The sequence below is a fragment of the Cucurbita moschata genome, unplaced genomic scaffold (assembly GCF_002738365.1).
Source record: "Cucurbita moschata cultivar Rifu unplaced genomic scaffold, Cmos_1.0 Cmo_Scf00028, whole genome shotgun sequence".
NCBI classification, from domain to species: domain Eukaryota; kingdom Viridiplantae; phylum Streptophyta; class Magnoliopsida; order Cucurbitales; family Cucurbitaceae; genus Cucurbita; species Cucurbita moschata.
The window spans coordinates 240775-258940 of NW_019268544.1; the positions used below are offsets into that span (position 1 = coordinate 240775).

Sequence of the window (18166 nt, forward strand, 5' to 3'; positions counted from 1 at the left end):
TTTTTCAGAAAATGCATAATAATTTTTAATTATTTATTATAAAATTAATTAAATTTAATTTGTATAATAATGATAATAGAACAAGAAAGTTGAAGCCTCTTTTGAAAACGTCCATCTTTCTCATACCTTTTTGGTATAACTTTTTTTCATCATATATGATTTAGACATATCAATATTTTTGTTCTCTTTAAAAATTATTAATAAATTTTACAAAATAATAAAATAAATTATTATTATTATTTTGTCAGTAGAAAAGAAAAGGAAATATCAATTTGTAAAATAATACCCATTTAGTAAAAAAAAAAAAAAAAAAAATCAAAATTTTGTAAAATTGTAAATTTATCATTAATAGTTCTAAAATAAAGAAATGATATTATTATTATTATTATTATTATTCACATGTAAACTAATTTTAGTTATTTAAATTGAATATTTAGAATATGTATATCTAAATATTTAGTGGAAAATAATGATAAAAAGTTGGGTTATAAACACATCACCTGTCTTGCAATATTTTTGTTTCAATCAATTAATGACAATTTGACTTTAATTACCATTTAAAACTTGAAGAAATATAATAACTTAGGGCAATTGTTTCTTTAATTATAGACCTAAAATTACACTTTATATTATTTATATATATATAAAAGTAAATAAATAAATAATAATACATGCATTGAATACTTCCAAGGACTAAAAATGTAGGAGAAAGAGACAACAAATCTTTTCTTTTATTTATTCTTAGCAGCAATTCAGCCACGTGTATAAATCTCATGCTAACTTAGAGGCCCAATGGGGAAATTTAAATAATTTCAAAATTAAAAAAAAATAATTAAAAAACTTTTGCTATTTTGAATAGGTTCATTTAAGTATAGTATCATTACATCTTATTTAAAAATGATGAAACTACATGTCAAAAATCAAATTTCTTACTTATCTTAATCAAAAGTATAATTTTCAAAATATATAAGTATATGTGTTACAAATTTAATTTTGTCAATATAAATAGTTTAACCAGATCAATGTTTGTCGTAAATATTGTAATATACCATGATAAACATGGGTGCTCGTGGAGACACTTTAGGAACATTAGAGGATACCCTCTGTGCTCGTGGGAGACACTTCAAGAACATTAGGGGATACCCTACATTTTTAACCTTTACATTTGACTGATACTTTCATAAATTTGGGATACCCTACATTTTTAACATTTAAAATTTGTACTGTTATTTTTCTCCAACCACAAAATTTCTGGACATATATGGTTTTATTATTCATGTCCTGCTTCCCATATCTGTTATTATCAGAAAAATATATATAAAATACATCAGATTTGAATAATTTTTTTGCATATGCTCCTCCTCGTTTTGACCTGGTCAAACATGTCGGAAGACCAAACTTCCTTTGCTTCTTAATTAATTAATTAATCATCATACTAATTGGTTATTAATCATCATACTAATTGTAAACCAAAGTTCAATATTGAATGAAGAGAGAGGGGGAACTTCAAAAGTGTTCCATTCTCTCTCGTCCACTTTCCAGACATTTGAATCTCAATCATCTCGCTAAACATAACTCATGACTCAACTAGATAAATGCATATAATCAGAGTCAGACGTATTTGAATCTCAATCATCACGCTAAACATAACTCATAAATCAATTAGATAAAGGCATATAATCAGAGTCAGACATAGCATAGTTCACCATAATTTAGCGACCTCTAAAACAACACCTTAGATTTTTCGTTCGCGACAAAAGAGGGGGAAAGAAAAAGTATAATTTCAAAGAGATGGTGTCACGTGGTAACCAAATAGGCAGTGGGTCTCAGCTGGTTCTCATGCAGTGATAAGGCTTCCACATGCAATACATGATGATGCAATGTTAGTAGCCTTTGTGTGGGTGTGGGTGTGGGTGTGTGTGTGTGTGGTCCGGACTCAAAAACTGCACTCTGCAAACAGTAAACCAGAAACTGGACCATACTACCCACCAGCTTTAAATGATTGTTCCATTTCAGCTTAAAGACAGTACACAATCTACAGTACACAGGACATTCTCGATGGCTACTTCCCACCCCAAACCAAAATAAAATAAAATAAAATAACAAAAAAACAAAATAACAAAAATTTATTTGTTTCAAGGTATAATAATGTATATACAAAATTTCATCAATACAAAGAATTTACACTTGTATTATTGCTTGCTTCAGGAATCTTCCTGATAAATGGCTTTTTTTTTTTTTTTTTTTTTCTGTAACAGGCTACTATATGGGCAGGGGGGTGGTGTAATCATTAAGCGTTACAATAATTTCATGCATTCTCTTAATATTTTCTTGCAGTTTATAAAGAATTGAGTTTAAGTATGTACCCGATGAAGTTTCATATTCTTTGGTGGTTGGATGGTGCATCATAGTCCCTTCCGAGTTCGTCAAATTCCCAGTCGTTTATCTCGTCAATTGAGTCGTATGTATCCATCCCCTCGTCCGAATCTAGTTTTGCTATTTCTGCTTCCATGCTAAAATTCTTTGTTCTCTTTACTAAGGAGGAGTCATCCATTTCTTCATAATTTGATCTTCGTACTTCGGCTGTCTGTTTGGACACGGAAGCCAAACTTGAAGTTCTACGTATCCTGTCTTTGACTCGTAACTCTGGTTTTTGCCTAAAAGTTTCGATCAACAATCTCGGTCTCTTGATGGATTCAAATTCTTTTTTTATTTTTTCAAGTGCATCAAATAACTCTTGTACTCGCTGGCCAAGATTCCTGGATCAAGAGTTCATTGTGTAGCCAAAAGTGCCTAAATTAGCAGTCAAGGGCTGGAAAAGTGGAAAACATTGACAACGAATGCATCCTATTTCCTTGCCTAGAAAACACTATGGTAGTACCTGACAACTCCTTTTGTATCGTAGAATTGCATTCTTACTGTATCCACAGTGCTTAAGGTGGAGACAAACTGGCCAGTGAAGAAAGTAAGGAAGTAGACAGACCAGAAATTAAAATTAGATAAACATATTGCACAATTGAAAGACTAAAAACTAAACACTTAGCCACCAATTAGAGATTGTGAGTGACAAATGCAGCTTAGTTTTAAGGGCAATAGACCAAATTAGCACCCTATGAATGAAAAGGAAGTTATCAGCATTCATAATGCCACCAATAGTAACATACCTTAGATTCGATATCCAAATATTCCTCTTCGAGCTTTTTCCGTTCATTGTTGACATCTAAATCTCTATCATCAATATTGGACATTGCATCTGACCTGAGAGAAGTTGGTCTCAGCAGCCTGGTTAATTATATCACAGTTATTCTCATAAGAATAAAATATTTTTTAAAAGAACCATACCCCTTCATTGAACTCAAGTTCTCCTCAAGTATCCTGATACAAGAAAGTGAGGGCTCCAACTTTCCCTAAGGAGAATAGATGGGTCAATGTGCATGACAGTCAGAAGGAAGTAAACTATATCCCATAGAAGCAGTGAATGGCAACTGATGAGGATAAAATAAACAAACTAGATAGCCCCTAACGGGTACCTTGTAAGAAGTGAGCAGGCTGGTGACCAACTTCACAAAATAATCTCCATATTTTTCCAGCTCACCACTTGAAAAAGAGAAGAAAAAAACAATCGAGCAGTTCACTGATACTAGAATGGGAGTGAAACTTAAAAGGGAAAAACATAGTAGATGATTCCATTTATTTGATTCCAAAACAAGCGACATAACTCAAATTACAAATAATATTTAAGCAAATATGATTAACATACTTGACATTCTCCTCCTTTTGTTGTCTTTGGGATGTCTGGAGGTTCCATGTATGCTCTAAAAAGGTTTTACATGCATTTACAGCATTGGCTTCTACTTTATATGAAGCAACAGATCTGAACAGCTCATCTTCCTGTAACCAAAGAAAATCGGTACATAAAGTAAACTAACGAGAGGAGGAAAAACCCATCAAGTTGACACTTTATTGCAAGGGGATATTAATTAACGAGAGCACAATAAATAGCTTGATTACCTTTGTCTTCAAGTGCACAAGTATCTGGTTACTCGCTTCATCAAAATGCTCTCTTTCTTCTTTTGCATTATGAAGGCGCATACGAGCAGCAGACAACAAAGCATTGACCTGAAACAAAACATACATCCCAATAGAAGCTGATAAGTAAAAACAAGGTTCAAGCAGCATGGTGAACAGAGAGTTAAAAATGGCGTGGCAAATATTGGATAAACTCACGAGGAAAATCCAATTCTAAATGTTACTTCACCTATTATCCACATGATAAACAAATAGTTGTACTCAATTCAGTCATCAATACGAGTATATAAGAGTCTAAATGTTACTGGAACTATAATTCAATTGTGTTGTGCCGCCTCGTCTTACTTCATCTTTATAGTATGGCTGCAGAGGAGTTCATAATAAAGTTCTGCATGCTTCTCGAAATAACCAGGTGAAAATTGAAGGCTTCAGAAATCTTCCACCATAATAGCTCAGCAAAAAGACGGACAAGAGATGATCCAAATCTTCACTATTTTTTTTTTTACTAGAAACAAACCTTGCAAATGGAGAAACTAACAATTTTTCACCAACCACCAGAAGTACTTGTCTAGCAGGACAAGATCAAGTATCAAGATTAAATGAGGTGTGATGATTTCTATCTCTTTCACATATCTTGAAACTGAGAATTCAACTGATTTTTTTTTTCTCCCACACAAAAGCTTTGTTTAATTATCAACCAAGATAGACCAAATCTAGGAAATGTTATGGATAAAAAATAGTTCTAAAAAGTGAATCTTGTGCACTGGAGTGAATTTTTGTTTTTGGTTGGCATATTTCATAAATTAAAAGGATCATGTAATAGTCTTGAAAGAGTTATTAAGTGCCACAGGGTTTAGTTAGAAGATCAAGTTTAAGCAACTTGATTGAAAGATTGTTGAAAAAAAAAATGAAATACCTGGAAGAAAAGAAAAGAGAAGGGATTCAATTCAAGCACTCATCTTCACACAAGAAAGTCAAACTTCAAAAAGAAATCGTCTCACACAACGCATAAGTGAGACTGTCAATGCTCAAGCAAGGGAGAAAAAATAAGCAAAGAATAATCTGTCGACAAGTTGCATGAGCAAGGGAAAAGAGTCCACTGAAATTAATAAAGACAGAATGCATAAGCGTGGAAGCTAAGAGCTCACACAAGAGAGCACAAGGTTCTGCACAAGTGAATCAAGGCAATGGCAAGTCCTGAAGATTTAAAAGCACATAGGCGATTGTTGCAGCTCTTACAAGCAAAGGCTCTCAAAATAATGTTTGCATTTTTAGAAGCAAAACAGTCGTAAATTTCATGACAACTAAATTGGTTCGACTAAGAAAATGAGAAACCTATTAGTCAAGATCTCACACGATACTCTGAATATTCATTTAGAACTCAATAGGGATGTAATAGAACTTTTTTCCAGAGTACTTAGGTGCCGCTAACCTTCAAATAGTCATACTTTTTTGTCCTTCGATAAAAGTTTCAGAGATTTGAAGACTTTCCTTCTCCCGTCCAAGTAAGTGGTTTGTCTTACTGGGAGAACCTAGAAAGCAACTAGTTCTTCAATTTTCAGATGGAGATTGGACAATTTTCTACATAGGTTGTTGAATTGTGGGAGACATATTCAATGCATCATTCAAGGCTCGCTTAGTCTAGTTTGTAACCCAAATGTGAGAATAACTGCTGAGAAATGCTTTTTGATGCGATCAACCAGAACATTTTCTCAATGTGGGGGTGAATCTATGATCACAAAGTTGTAAATTTCTCTAGCAAATAACAAGCATCAGTCCATAGTGATATACCAGACATGGATGCTTCCCATGTTACATATGATTGCTCATGTAAATAGGACGTGCATTTTTTTAATGAGGAAAAAAGATGGAGTTCCTTCAAATAAAAATGATGATAGTGTAAAAAGTGTGCAGAAGAAGGATATAGGAAAGACTCCAAACCAGCCATTCCTGGTGCTGCTAGCCTTTCTAACTGTTAAGGGTTATTGATGAAAAGAAAATGATATCTAAAGTTCTGTTAGCTGGTTTATTGGAAGAGTTTAATGATTTAACGCATATCTCTACTGAAGTGCGGCCTCTAACACACTTGTTATTGAACAGAATTTTTACTTCAGCACTAATCTACTTACCTCATTTTTCAGATAAGCTCTATTCTCGTAGATTAGCTGACCCACCGCCCCTATGAGATATTCGATAATGAACAAAACATTTAGTAAAGCACTAATCTACTTGCCTCATATTATCAAATAAGCTTTCTCATGATTTCTATCTATCAATTGTGCACCTTGTACGTCTCTGCGACTAATGAATTAGGTACTGGAGCCTTACTTCAAAGAGTGGTTTGTTTTGATATATGTTAGTGCATAACAAAACAAGGGAGACCCATTTGACCCATCAGAGACAAGTATCATTACCCATAGAACGTTCAACTTCAAGGTGCTGCAATTGTTCATGGAAAGGGCGCTGCAGTAAATAAACCTATATTTACAGCTATCAGAGGATGAGAAAAGTTTCAAACCATGAAGCAAGTCAAAAACTTTTCTGGGTCTTGCCACTTTCTATAAAAAGTTCATTAGTGGTTTTAACTCCATCATCACTAAACTTATAGGTTGTGTCAGAAAAGGAAGATTTCAATAGGCAAACAAAAGAAGTGCTTTGAACAAGATCTATATGACATAACAGTCTTGGATCTTACTAGATTTCTCACCCGTTTGAAGTTCCTGCTGATGCCTCGTGTACAGCAGTTGATATCATTCTATCTTAAGAAGGGAGAAGCTACATAGTATGTATTGTTGAAACGTCAATGATTCTCATCAAACACACCAGAGTATTTACTCATGACTTGTATACCAACTTCCCATTAAAAAAGGTATGGGAAAAAATTTCACAACAAATCACCATAAGAGTAAGGAAACTAGATTGGTGAGAGAAGGAAAGAGGTAGACCACAGAACCTGTTCAACATGGCAGAAAAAGAAAACAGACCTTTTTTAATTCAGCTTCCAGTTGATCCTTTTGGTTTTCAAGATCTCCAATCTCATCTGTCAATTCCTGAAAAATATCAAATATGATGTTTCACTATGATGAGTAACGAAACCGACAAGTGATCACTATACTAACACAATCATGATAGGAAGCACTTTTAATTCAAGCATGCAACTAAGCTGTTGTGCCCATTATGAATAGAATTTTTATTGCTGAGAAACAAATTTCATTGATAAATAAAATATACCAAAAGGGGAAAGAAGTGAAAAGAGGAGAGGGCGCCCAACTAGAAGTCGCAAGAGTAATATAACCCCATCCCTCTCAGAAACATTCCTCATTATCAAAAATTGGAAATTTTGAATAGGTAGCATAATTTTTTAAAATATTCTCAGAAACATTCCTCATTATCAAAAATTGGAAATTTTGAATAGGTAGCATAATTTTTTAAAATATTTACTGATATTATTTTAGATAAAAGAAATGATGTTTTTTTCTTATTAGGCATAATTTTTTAAAATATTTACTGATATTATTTTAGATAAAAGAAATGATGTTTTTTTCTTATTAGGAAGTGAAAAGAGGAGAGGGCGCCCAACTAGAAGTCGCAAGAGTAATATAACCCCATCCCTCTCAGAAACATTCCTCATTATCAAAAATTGGAAATTTTGAATAGGTAGCATAATTTTTTAAAATATTCTCAGAAACATTCCTCATTATCAAAAATTGGAAATTTTGAATAGGTAGCATAATTTTTTAAAATATTTACTGATATTATTTTAGATAAAAGAAATGATGTTTTTTTCTTATTAGGCATAATTTTTTAAAATATTTACTGATATTATTTTAGATAAAAGAAATGATGTTTTTTTCTTATTAGAAACTAATATATATTTATAGAAAGGAAAACAATAGCCTTGGGGGAGGCCCTGAAGAAACTACAAAAGAAAGGCCTTTCAATTGTAATAAATAATTAAAATACTATTTAAAAACAAATAATGGTAAATATTATCTTTTTTTTTATGAAAATAATAAATAAATAAAACTTATTAATCATTATTAACTTTGAACAGAGAATCAATATGTTTTTATTTTATATGATAGTAATTCAAGCATAAATGGGTAAATAACCTTTAATTGATTAACTATAATAATAACAATTATTGACTGTATATCACTTATTGACCTATATTGATTGACCTGCATATTGATTATCTGTAATACCCTATTCATCTACGTATTGATATTGATTAACCACAATCACAAACTAACCTTCAAAATGGTTAATTTGAATGGCTGATATACGTGTCCTGATTTTTGCCACATTGTAATTATCTTTTTAGTTGCTATATTTGAAATATTTTATTTTAATTCTTCCAAATTTGCATTAACTTCTTTCATTCCGATCAAAACTTCCAAAAAAGTAGCAAGGAGGCCACAAAGCCACAAAAGTCCCCTTCTTTTCTGGAATGGAAAGCCATAATCAGCTGATAAATAAACATTCTGGTACTACTCGATCATGGAAAGCAAAGACCAAAAAGATTTAAAGAAAAAAAGAAAGAAAAGGTTGTTCCAAAATGATTTTGTAAACTTGCAGTATAAAAAACAAATGCTAAGTCAGTTCCTCAATTTGCTTACATAAATACACCACCCGGGCCTAGACAACAACATAAATGTCTTCTTTAAATAACAAAAATATATGCTCCCTAGCAGAAAAATAAAAAATTAAAAAAAAAAAATCCAAAATAGGAACTCACGGAGAAGGACCCGTATGATTTAAGTTCCACAATCTGAGTCCAAGAAAGAATTACCTTATTCAATTTTGAAAATAAACACATTTCTCAATTTCCTGATCTATTAGAGATCTTCTAAAAAGAGATTAAAAGAATTCAAGATATTATTCCAAACCTTCAAGCGTAACACCTTTTGTATCAACCCAAGCACATAACCTTCGAAAAAACAAGACAAAAACTATCATTTATCATACTAACAGTCTTCCCAAAACCTCACTGAAGCTCCCTTTCATCTAGTTGGATGGAAAGGTGAAGTTTGAAATTGCTAATTCATTTTCCAATTTAAAAACGTGGGACTTTAGAAACGAATAGGGAAAGGAGCCTGTAAAAGGTCCAGAGAAATCACTTCCATATTCACTCAAAATTACTTGACGCAAAAAAATGCTCTCTAGGAAACCTCCAAAATCATTTTGAGAAAATGCTGCGTTTTTGTGCCTTAAGTTGCCAATATTTAAACCTCCCAAGTTAGAGATAGAATCCCATCTCACCAAGTGACTCTTCAAACACCTCCCAAGAAGTCTCCGAATAGATATTTGAAGGCATATTTGTCATTAGCAGAGATTAGCGAAAAATGGTAATAAATAGAGTGAGTTAGGTGGTCAAAGGTAGACAGAAATTGGAGAGCAATTTTCGGGAAGTCCAAGTCTCTCTAAGTACACTAAGGTTATTGTAGATTTTCTTGTTATTTCAATAACTTTTTCTATCTATTTATGTTGCAACTATTGTTTCCTATCAAACTTCAATTTTATTTGCAGCAATTGCCTATTGTTGCAAAACCACCATAAGAAATCCAACATGACCATATAAACACAGCCATTTTACTTAAGAATTTTGGCAACAATAACCTACTGCACAAACCAAATTGAAATTTGATAGAAACCAGAGATTAAAAATAAAAATTGTTAAAATAAGAAGAAAAAACTATGATAACTGAACACCATGAAGTCTGGCTTTAGAATCGCCCAAAAACTGCTCTAAGAAAGTGTCTGCCTATAACTTGTTAACTTATTCTATTTACAACCATCTTCACTTACCAACTCTTTGCTAATGAAAAATATGCCCTCCTAATATCTTAAATAATATTTATAATACTTCCCTACTCATATTCCTAACAAAATATTGAAAGAACGTGGCCCTTAAATCTCGTCAGAAGTCCTTTATAATTCATTATCTACTCCTCTGTCAATCACAGCAACTTCGCTTCATTCTTGTTAGCACAACCTTAAGAGAGCTTTCCCCAGGTTGAAAAAAATTGAAAATTCACAACAGATCAATAGTACATTGTAATGCTAGAAGCAATGTAAACCAATAATGAAGAAAGAATCTCCCTCTCACCGCCATATCTATCACATGATTAAACTTCTGTTCTTCCCCAAAGCCACAGATGGAAGTTACCAAGAACAAGGACTCCTCTTAACCATATTCCCCCTTTCAGCATCCCTTCCCCATAAACCTACGCCCAGTTGGTTTTTGATTCTCTTAACGAAGGAAAAGTCAGCAAGACAGAAAACATGCTCCAAGCTTCTAGCTTCTTTCCAACTGAGGTATTAATAGATCCTTTCTATAAGTGGGTTCAAGCTCTAGAACTTCTTCAAAGGCTCCTAAATGGCCATATGGAGGTAGTGACTGACGAGGATTAGAAAGAAGATGAAAATGTAAATCTCTCAGCCAAACAGCACGAGTACAATCCATGGATTATGAGAAAGAGGGAATAGTAACACACTTCGACCAACCTAACTCTTAACTTCCCTCTCTCTTCAATAAACGAAATTGTAAAAGATTTACTTCCAATCAACAAAAAAAATGTATATCCCTCATCCAAGCAGCACGAGTACAATCCATAGAGTATGAAAAGGGGAGAGATAACAACCCACCTCAACCAACTAACTCTTCCCTCTCTCTTCCATAAATGGAATTTTGAAATATTTAGCTTCAAACAACGAGAAATATAACAGACGACAATACTAACAGACTTCACACTACAAAATCTCAGGTGAAATCACAAAACATAGTTCTCAGGGGGGTGGAAACAAAAAGAAAGAGAGATTAACTAAGAGTGACTCGCAAAGATAACATCTTAAGAGTTAAGCAGTATTCTACAATCATTTCATCAAACTAAATCACTAGCACAACAAGTTTTTTAATGGAGGAGAGAAAACAAGTAGAAAATTGGCACAGAGAGAAGCGTCAAGAAACTGACAAATTTGATAGAAAGATATCAAAACCAAACAATACAAATGAATCTGTAGCATATAAGAGAGTCCTTACCAGTTGCTTTCAGTTTCTGATATTTTCTGTTGAGTTTACCAACTTCTAAGGGATAATTATCTCTTTCAGTAGGAAGATTACCTTCTCAGCTTGGACCATTTCCTTGGATTTAGCTACCCGATAGTTAAGTGCCTCCTCTTTCTGCTCTCTGCTAATGACAGGCATAAAAGATAAGAAACGCATTCAACAAGAGAGCCAGATATAAATCTCCACTCTAAGACACCCTTATCACCCTAAGATGCAGTCACTAGTCAAGCATAATGTATCAACTTGATAATAAAAAAAATACTCTCTGACCCTCTCAACATCCATACTACTAGAAATGATAATTGAGATTCTTGTAACATAACAAAACAGGTTATAGATTTCTGTTTCACGTGAGGCAACATAATATCTTTTGTTTTCACTATGCCTTTATTTTTGCATTAAAATCTTAAATAGTCACCTGCCAGTCACCAGCCAATCAAATATATTAACTATGACACGAGCAAACGTTTATATGTATTCCCAAAGAAACCTAACCATTTCACAGACTGTTTCATCCTATTACCGAACACACTTCTATTGACCCTCCTGCAAGTAGAGGTGTTCAGTACTATAAATCTTCAGAATCTCCTAATGTTTTTCCTATTAATATGAAAAGAGAAAGAGAACAAGTTCCTTGAGATCACTCACTTGGTCTTAAATTTGCTTGATTAGCCCCTTTTTGTAGTTTGGCATTTTTTGTAGGCTGCTTTTTTTGTATGCCCATGTATTCTTTAATGTTTTCTGATGAAAGATCATTGTCACCAATATCTTGTGAGGGGGGAAAATCATTAAGATCAAAGTAATTCAGGGTTTAAGTTGGACACTTTGCTTGGAAGGTACTAATACTTGCCAAAATCTCCACAGAAAAAAAATGAAGTTTTTGTGTGAAATTGTGAAAGCTTTGGCCTCTCTTTGGTGCTCTCGTGGTAAATAATTTTGTAACTATTTCTTTTGTTCTCAATGCCAATTGGGGTGATACTATAACTCCTTGACCTTTCAAGAGGATCTCTCATCCTCACCTTACATATTCTTTCATGAGTAATGGAAGTTTGTGTCATTTAAAAAAATAACGCGACGAATATGGCATATTACACATGGAAGCCAAAAGTCAAAGCAACAGTAAAGGAACATGAGAGCAACGGTAAAGAAATACATGGAAGCCAAAAATCTGCATTAGTAATATATTAAACCTGTGGTCTACAGTACGTCTTTCTGCTTTCAAGGTAGAATTAGCCAAAGATTCTGACAAAATTCTCAGTTTCTCAACCTGCATTATAAATCGATTTGACATCACTCAAAATTAAAAGCACCAATACCAATCAATCAATAAATAAAAGAACTATAAAGTTGATTACCAACTTGTTTTTAAACAACTTATACCAACTTGAAGAACATCATGATGGAGCATACTCTAGTCTTCCATTGGGACCAAAGATTCTTACATCAATTTAGGAACATGTTTCTTATCTCAAAAATTTCTTCTAGTAATCTATCTGAAATATTTTTCTTATTTGAATAAATAAAAGAAAACCAAAACAAGCCTACTTTACAGCACCAACAATTTTGCTCTACAGAATGTGAGAGTAAGGGGAAGGAAGAATAGGCATTGCAAAACATGCAAAGCTCTAGCTTCTGAAATTGATAGAACACATTAAATTAAATCTTATTTAAATTATAAATTTGGCACCTACGGCTTGGGGAAAGTGAGAATTTAGCCCCCATGTTCTTAAAAGTTAGAATCTTGTCCATATAGTTTGAAAAACCCTCATAAATTGTATCATTGGTTTGATGAAACCTCATATACAGTCTCATTGATTTGATAAAACCCTATCAAATCATAGGGACTAATTCTAATATTGAAAACCATAGGGACAAATTATATTATTTAAGGCCATAGGGACTACATTCTAACTTCTCAAAACCATAGGGACTAAATTATAATATTTAGATGTGCTCGACATGCACGGAAGTTTGTTATAAGCAATCTAACTCCAGTCACCCAACCAAAAGAATCAGATTAGTTAGTTCCCTTATCCCATTGTTAACCCCAAACCGAGGGATATAAAATGGACCTTTTCAGCATGAAGCTGTGCAGAATTCCCATCATTGAAAAGCTTCTTCTTGACTAGGAGCTCCTCCAACTTGGAGCATAATTGAACTCGTGAAAGTATTTCTTGTAGAATCTGTACTTTACATAATGGGATCGAATGTAATATAATACTTTCTTGAAACTAAAAAAGAATAACAAGTTATAGCAAAGATGTAGAAGTACAGACTAAAACATTAAAAGTTGAAGTAAAAAATCGAAGATGGTTAACTAAAAAATTGACCACATTCAATACATGGTTCATATCTATGTCTTTATATATAAATCAAATTCATAACCACCTTAGAAGTTGTACTTCCATTATCAAATGTGTTGTCATGGTCTCCACTTGAAGGCGTCAGCTCTTCCTGCTTTTCATCAAGTTTCTCTTTCACACTACATGCTTTAGCATCTATTCTGAGAGCAGGAAATTGACAGAAGAATAAATAAATTTGAGTTACAATGTAAATCAGCTCAATGAAAAACTTCAATTGAGAACATTGCAAACCCACACAATGATCATTAATTAAACACATAATATATTGAAAGGTTTGTTTGTCCAACGCATTATAATGAGCACATTGTTAGCACACCACAAGAGAAGCCTTCTATTGGTAGTCAAAGAAGGAATAGAATACAACCAAATCCAGATATTCAAGAGGTCTGAAAAACTCCCCGCATGTCCAATATAATTCAAAAATGGCTATTCTTCCCCCTTCCCTTCCATAATTATTAAATAAATAACTAATTAACTACATAATATGACAGAGAAGACCAGATCCCACATTAGTGATTAACTACTCTTAACCATCCATAGTTTCCCGCATCTTCATACCCATAAGTTCTCTAATTAATATTTCCGGCCACTCTTGGTTTCCTAATCCATCTTTCGAGTTGCACACCTAGTATCAGTAATCCTCTTGAGTAATTCTCTACTTTTTGTCATGCCACCGTTCAATGCTTTATCAACGGGCTTGCAAGCTAGTGTGCAATTTTTTATTGGAAGCCTATTAAACCCAAAAATCCTTTTATCTTCAATATGCTCTGAGACAATGGTCAAGAGTGCATTGCTTGGATTTTTACTACTCCCGAAATTACAAGGTGCAAATAGTTTAAAGAGCATCCGTTCCATTCTCCACAATTTACCAAGCATCAGCATTACCAAATCATATAATCAAAATTTAACATAAAAGAATTGAAAGTAGAGATTAAATTTCAATGCCTGGCATCAATTTAAGTAGGCTGCATGGATTAATACACTATGCTTCTGAATATTGTGTTCTCTAGAGTCTGGACAATTTCATGAGGGCGCATGGATTAATATGGTTGTTCCTCCTGAATATCTATTTCAGGATGTGGCTTGAGGAAATTAATAGTCTGGATATTGGATTTTATATCAATCATAATGGGATTCCTGTCCCATTTTTTATTCTCTACTTGGTGCTAATGCACATTTGATTTTGGAATAAGAAGTTTCTGATGTATTTTTCAAAAATAAAAAATAATAAATAATAAAAAAAAATAAAGAAAAAAGAAGACTCTTTAATCTAAGATTCGAGGAGCAGCCGAACACTTCTGTCCTTTCTTCTATACTCAATAAGAAGCCTTCAATTAATTTTTAAAAGTTCACAATAGTCATCCACCACCCCATCCTTCAAATTTCTTCTTACAAAAAACTTTCCGCAGGCTGGTTTTCCTCGCATACCTCTAAACCCAACGAATCATTTTCCTTTGAAAGGTCAAAATTTATTGAATATCTCGCCGCCAAAGGTTCAGACCCCACCCATGAATCATGCCAGAGAGGTCTCGGTACCATTACCCACTTTTATTGAAGAAAAAATTTTAACCGAAGTTTCAAACTTTTCATGATATTCCACCAAGGGATTCTTGAACTTCCTAACCTTTTAGCATTGGTGAACCACCAAAATTATTTTTCCCAAATTGAACAAGAATATCATAAAAAGTTCTTTTTTTTCTTGTTAAAAAAGAACATAAGAACAAGAATAATAGCAACGTAGAATGAGAATAAGAAGTTTACTTAGAGAGTATCTAACAAAGAGGAAAACCAACATGGATGACATAAAATGATGGCTAGGAAGAACGAAACATCAGAAGGTTTTTTTTTTTTTTTTTTGCAAGCCTCAGTGATGTGAAGTTGGACATCAGAATCGATCATCAATCCAACACAACCATCAGTATTTTGAAGCTTTTTATAACCCTTTAATTCTGAGTGGATGTTCCTTTCTCTTATGGTGGATTTTCTATAGAAAATTTCTCTTTCTTCACTGGATATTAACAAGGTCGAGGTTATATGGAGGAACGGAGTTATTGTTGTTCATTCAGAGATTTAAAAGAATGGAAAGAATATATAACCATTTCTTTTATGAGGAAAACAAGTATAATTTTAATGACACTGAGCGGGATAGGGATGAGGTTTGTGACAAAGTTCGACCGTATGCTCTCTTTGGACACATAACTATGGTCATTCTCTATTTTATCACTCATACTGAACTCTCCTTTCTCATCCCATATACTCTCCTTAGAGCCAACTCCAATTCACCCTTGTATAGGTTTCAATTTAGATGAAGGGTAATTATGTTAATAAAAATCCACGCACACAAAACTTATCAAATATCTAGTTGTTGAAGACCAATGAGGGAATTATGAAAGATATGCTTATTCACCACCTATCAAAATCCGCATTTATTTTCAGCCCTGAAATTGCATCTTGGACATATTGAAGCAGTTCATCTCGTTTCACCTAAAAATGGGAAAGACAGAGGGAAGTGACTGCTTTGCCATGCTAATTTTATGCTGAAATTAATTCATGTCTTCGTGATATTACCAGTACTTCATCTTGGTATTCTGAAAATGCTTTTGCCAAAGTGTGTACACTCGTCATTACTGCTTGACGTACTTCCTTTCCTCCTGAAAGACAGAGCCTGAATATAGCCATGACAAGGGGAACTTAAAGTCTAATGATATGAGTGTGAAAATGATTATGAGGTGTAGAAATTTCTAATATTGTTTCTTCTCGTCTGCACAAGTAATGTGAGAAAACTTTCTGAAACAGCTGCAAGGCATAATGAACACGTAAGGTGTAGCTGAGAATGAATATTCACCCATATATCTCAAGAAGTAGTGATTCTTCTTCGTCATTAGGTTCCTCGAGAATCTGAGACATAGAAAAGGTTAACCTGCGGTTAAGCTCCAAGGTCAGCAAAAACAAAACCCACGAAAGTAATTGAGAACAAGAAATCCCTCCATTAGCGGGAAAATAATGTTTATATTTACATATAAAATGCAGACGAGTAAAAAATTTAGGCCTTTTGTGCACATCAAATTATAACATCATTCCAACAGAACGAGAACTAAATGAATGACTTGATACATTTAGAACTACCTAGCTTATTTTCGTATACCAATGTTTTGCGAAAAACAAGGTATTGACATGTATTCGATTCAACTCACCATAGACAACGTAATGCCTTCTAGAGCTTGGCTTGTAAGAAACACATCACGAAAAGTTCTCAGCTCGCTTCCCATATCTGGGTCCAAATAATAGACCTGAGCAAGATATCCAGCAACACTTCATGACGTTCAGTGTCGTGGGAGAAAACGAACGTAAAGCAACTACAAATCCTTCAATTAACTCAGACATGCAAAAGTGTTATGGAAACGCAATAACGTTAATTGATATACATACCAACGCAGGTCTCTTCGGAGAATCTTTATTTTCATCGTTAAGCTGATCTGTCGGACTGTTTTTACCCCCCTCGACAGAACCTGATGACAATCTATCCACCTCTTTGAGCGCTATTAACCACCTTCTCAATAGCTGAACTCTTTCTGGACCTCTAGACGAAACAGAGATTTCTTCCAGCCTTTTTACTGCCTGTTTAAAGCCCTGCATATTCCTTCCCTGCCTCGCAAATCAAACCCGAAACTTAACTCGTCTGAAAAACAGAAATTGTAACAAGCAACACACGCGGATACAAAGAAATAATAGGCAATGCGCACAGACGTAATACTACTTAACTAACAACGCCTCGTACGAAACAGAGATCAATACCGTAGGGTTCCATGTCCTAGGGTATCTCGCAAATATTCACAACGACACCAACTGAACCAAACGCCATTAAAAACCGAGGGAATTAAGAGGAAAAGTGAATGAAATTACAATGCGGTCTTGGATGATCTTGGCGCCTCCCACGACAGCATTTCCTGCATGATAAGCGACGGAGCCAGCGTAGTTACGGACGGTGCGGGTGAGGTTATCCTTCCGTCCAGAACTCGCTTCCACCGCCTTGATCACCGCTGCTCTAAGCCACGACATTGCCGCCCTTCCCTCTCCAGGTCTCTCTCTCTCTCTCTCTCTCTCTCTCTCTTTCTCTCTCGTTCTACTATACAAAAAAACGAGATTGTAGCTAAGACTCTCCACCTCCGATCAATGCTGGAACATATGAATATAGATAATACTTCTCTAATGCAGGTGGCCGATTAGATTAATCCAGAAAAAAAAAAGGATCGAATACTACGAAATGCCGCACTGATGAAGATCTGGAAAGTGCAGATGAAAGAGATGGAGATTGAAACCTCTGGAAGAGAAGGATCGGAGAATGGAAGAGAAAGGAAAGGGGAGGAAGAAGTCAAGAGGAACCGTGAACCAGTTCGAGGCAATTCTCCTATGAGGTAGTGGCTCGATTCCTCTGCCTGCGATTTCGCTCCAAATTTTATAACGATTACCGGAATGGGTTCCATACAAATCACGCTACTCTTGCCCTGAATTGGGCCTTCCTCTGCCTTCGGCCCAAATTGAGCCCATTACTTCAAATAAAGCCCTATAAATATTATAGTATTAAGTTAAATTATAAATTCAGTTTATCTTATTTAATCAAAAGATTTTAAAAAGTATAAATTTTGTTTGTCTTAAATTATAAATTTAGTTTATCTTTTTTTTTTTTTTTTTGTATTTTTTAAAA

At 34.0% G+C, this 18166-nt stretch overlaps 2 protein-coding genes across 6 annotated transcripts in view; one reads left to right on the forward strand and one right to left on the reverse strand.

Moving 5' to 3' along the window:
- Window positions 1–2132: 2132 nt before the first annotated feature.
- Window positions 2133–17902, reverse strand: LOC111463372 (myosin-11-like). Of its 5 annotated transcripts, none has more exons than XM_023107289.1 (18): window positions 17365–17902; window positions 16891–17106; window positions 16656–16751; window positions 16307–16359; window positions 16030–16126; window positions 15872–15945; window positions 13487–13601; window positions 13171–13281; window positions 12289–12365; window positions 11153–11219; window positions 7014–7079; window positions 4012–4119; window positions 3761–3891; window positions 3531–3597; window positions 3343–3407; window positions 3165–3258; window positions 2882–2949; window positions 2133–2759 (listed from the first exon to the last, which is right to left on the reverse strand). In XM_023107289.1, exons 1-18 carry the CDS (start codon window positions 17518–17520, stop codon window positions 2378–2380), a joined length of 2043 nt encoding a protein of 680 aa, XP_022963057.1. In that variant the 5' UTR covers window positions 17521–17902; the 3' UTR covers window positions 2133–2377. The 5 variants fall into 5 exon arrangements, with proteins under 5 accessions (XP_022963057.1, XP_022963056.1, XP_022963059.1 ...); XM_023107288.1 differs by having other exon boundaries at window positions 11153–11222; XM_023107291.1 differs by lacking the exon at window positions 17365–17902 and having other exon boundaries at window positions 11153–11222; window positions 16656–16773; window positions 16891–17015.
- The window catches only part of LOC111463377, a 29786-nt gene continuing 28513 nt past the window's right edge, over window positions 16894–18166 (forward strand). Inside the window, exon 1 of the mRNA XM_023107297.1 lies at window positions 16894–16898. The gene's annotated coding sequence lies outside the window, so the exon portion shown is untranslated. The remainder of the gene's footprint in view (window positions 16899–18166) is intronic.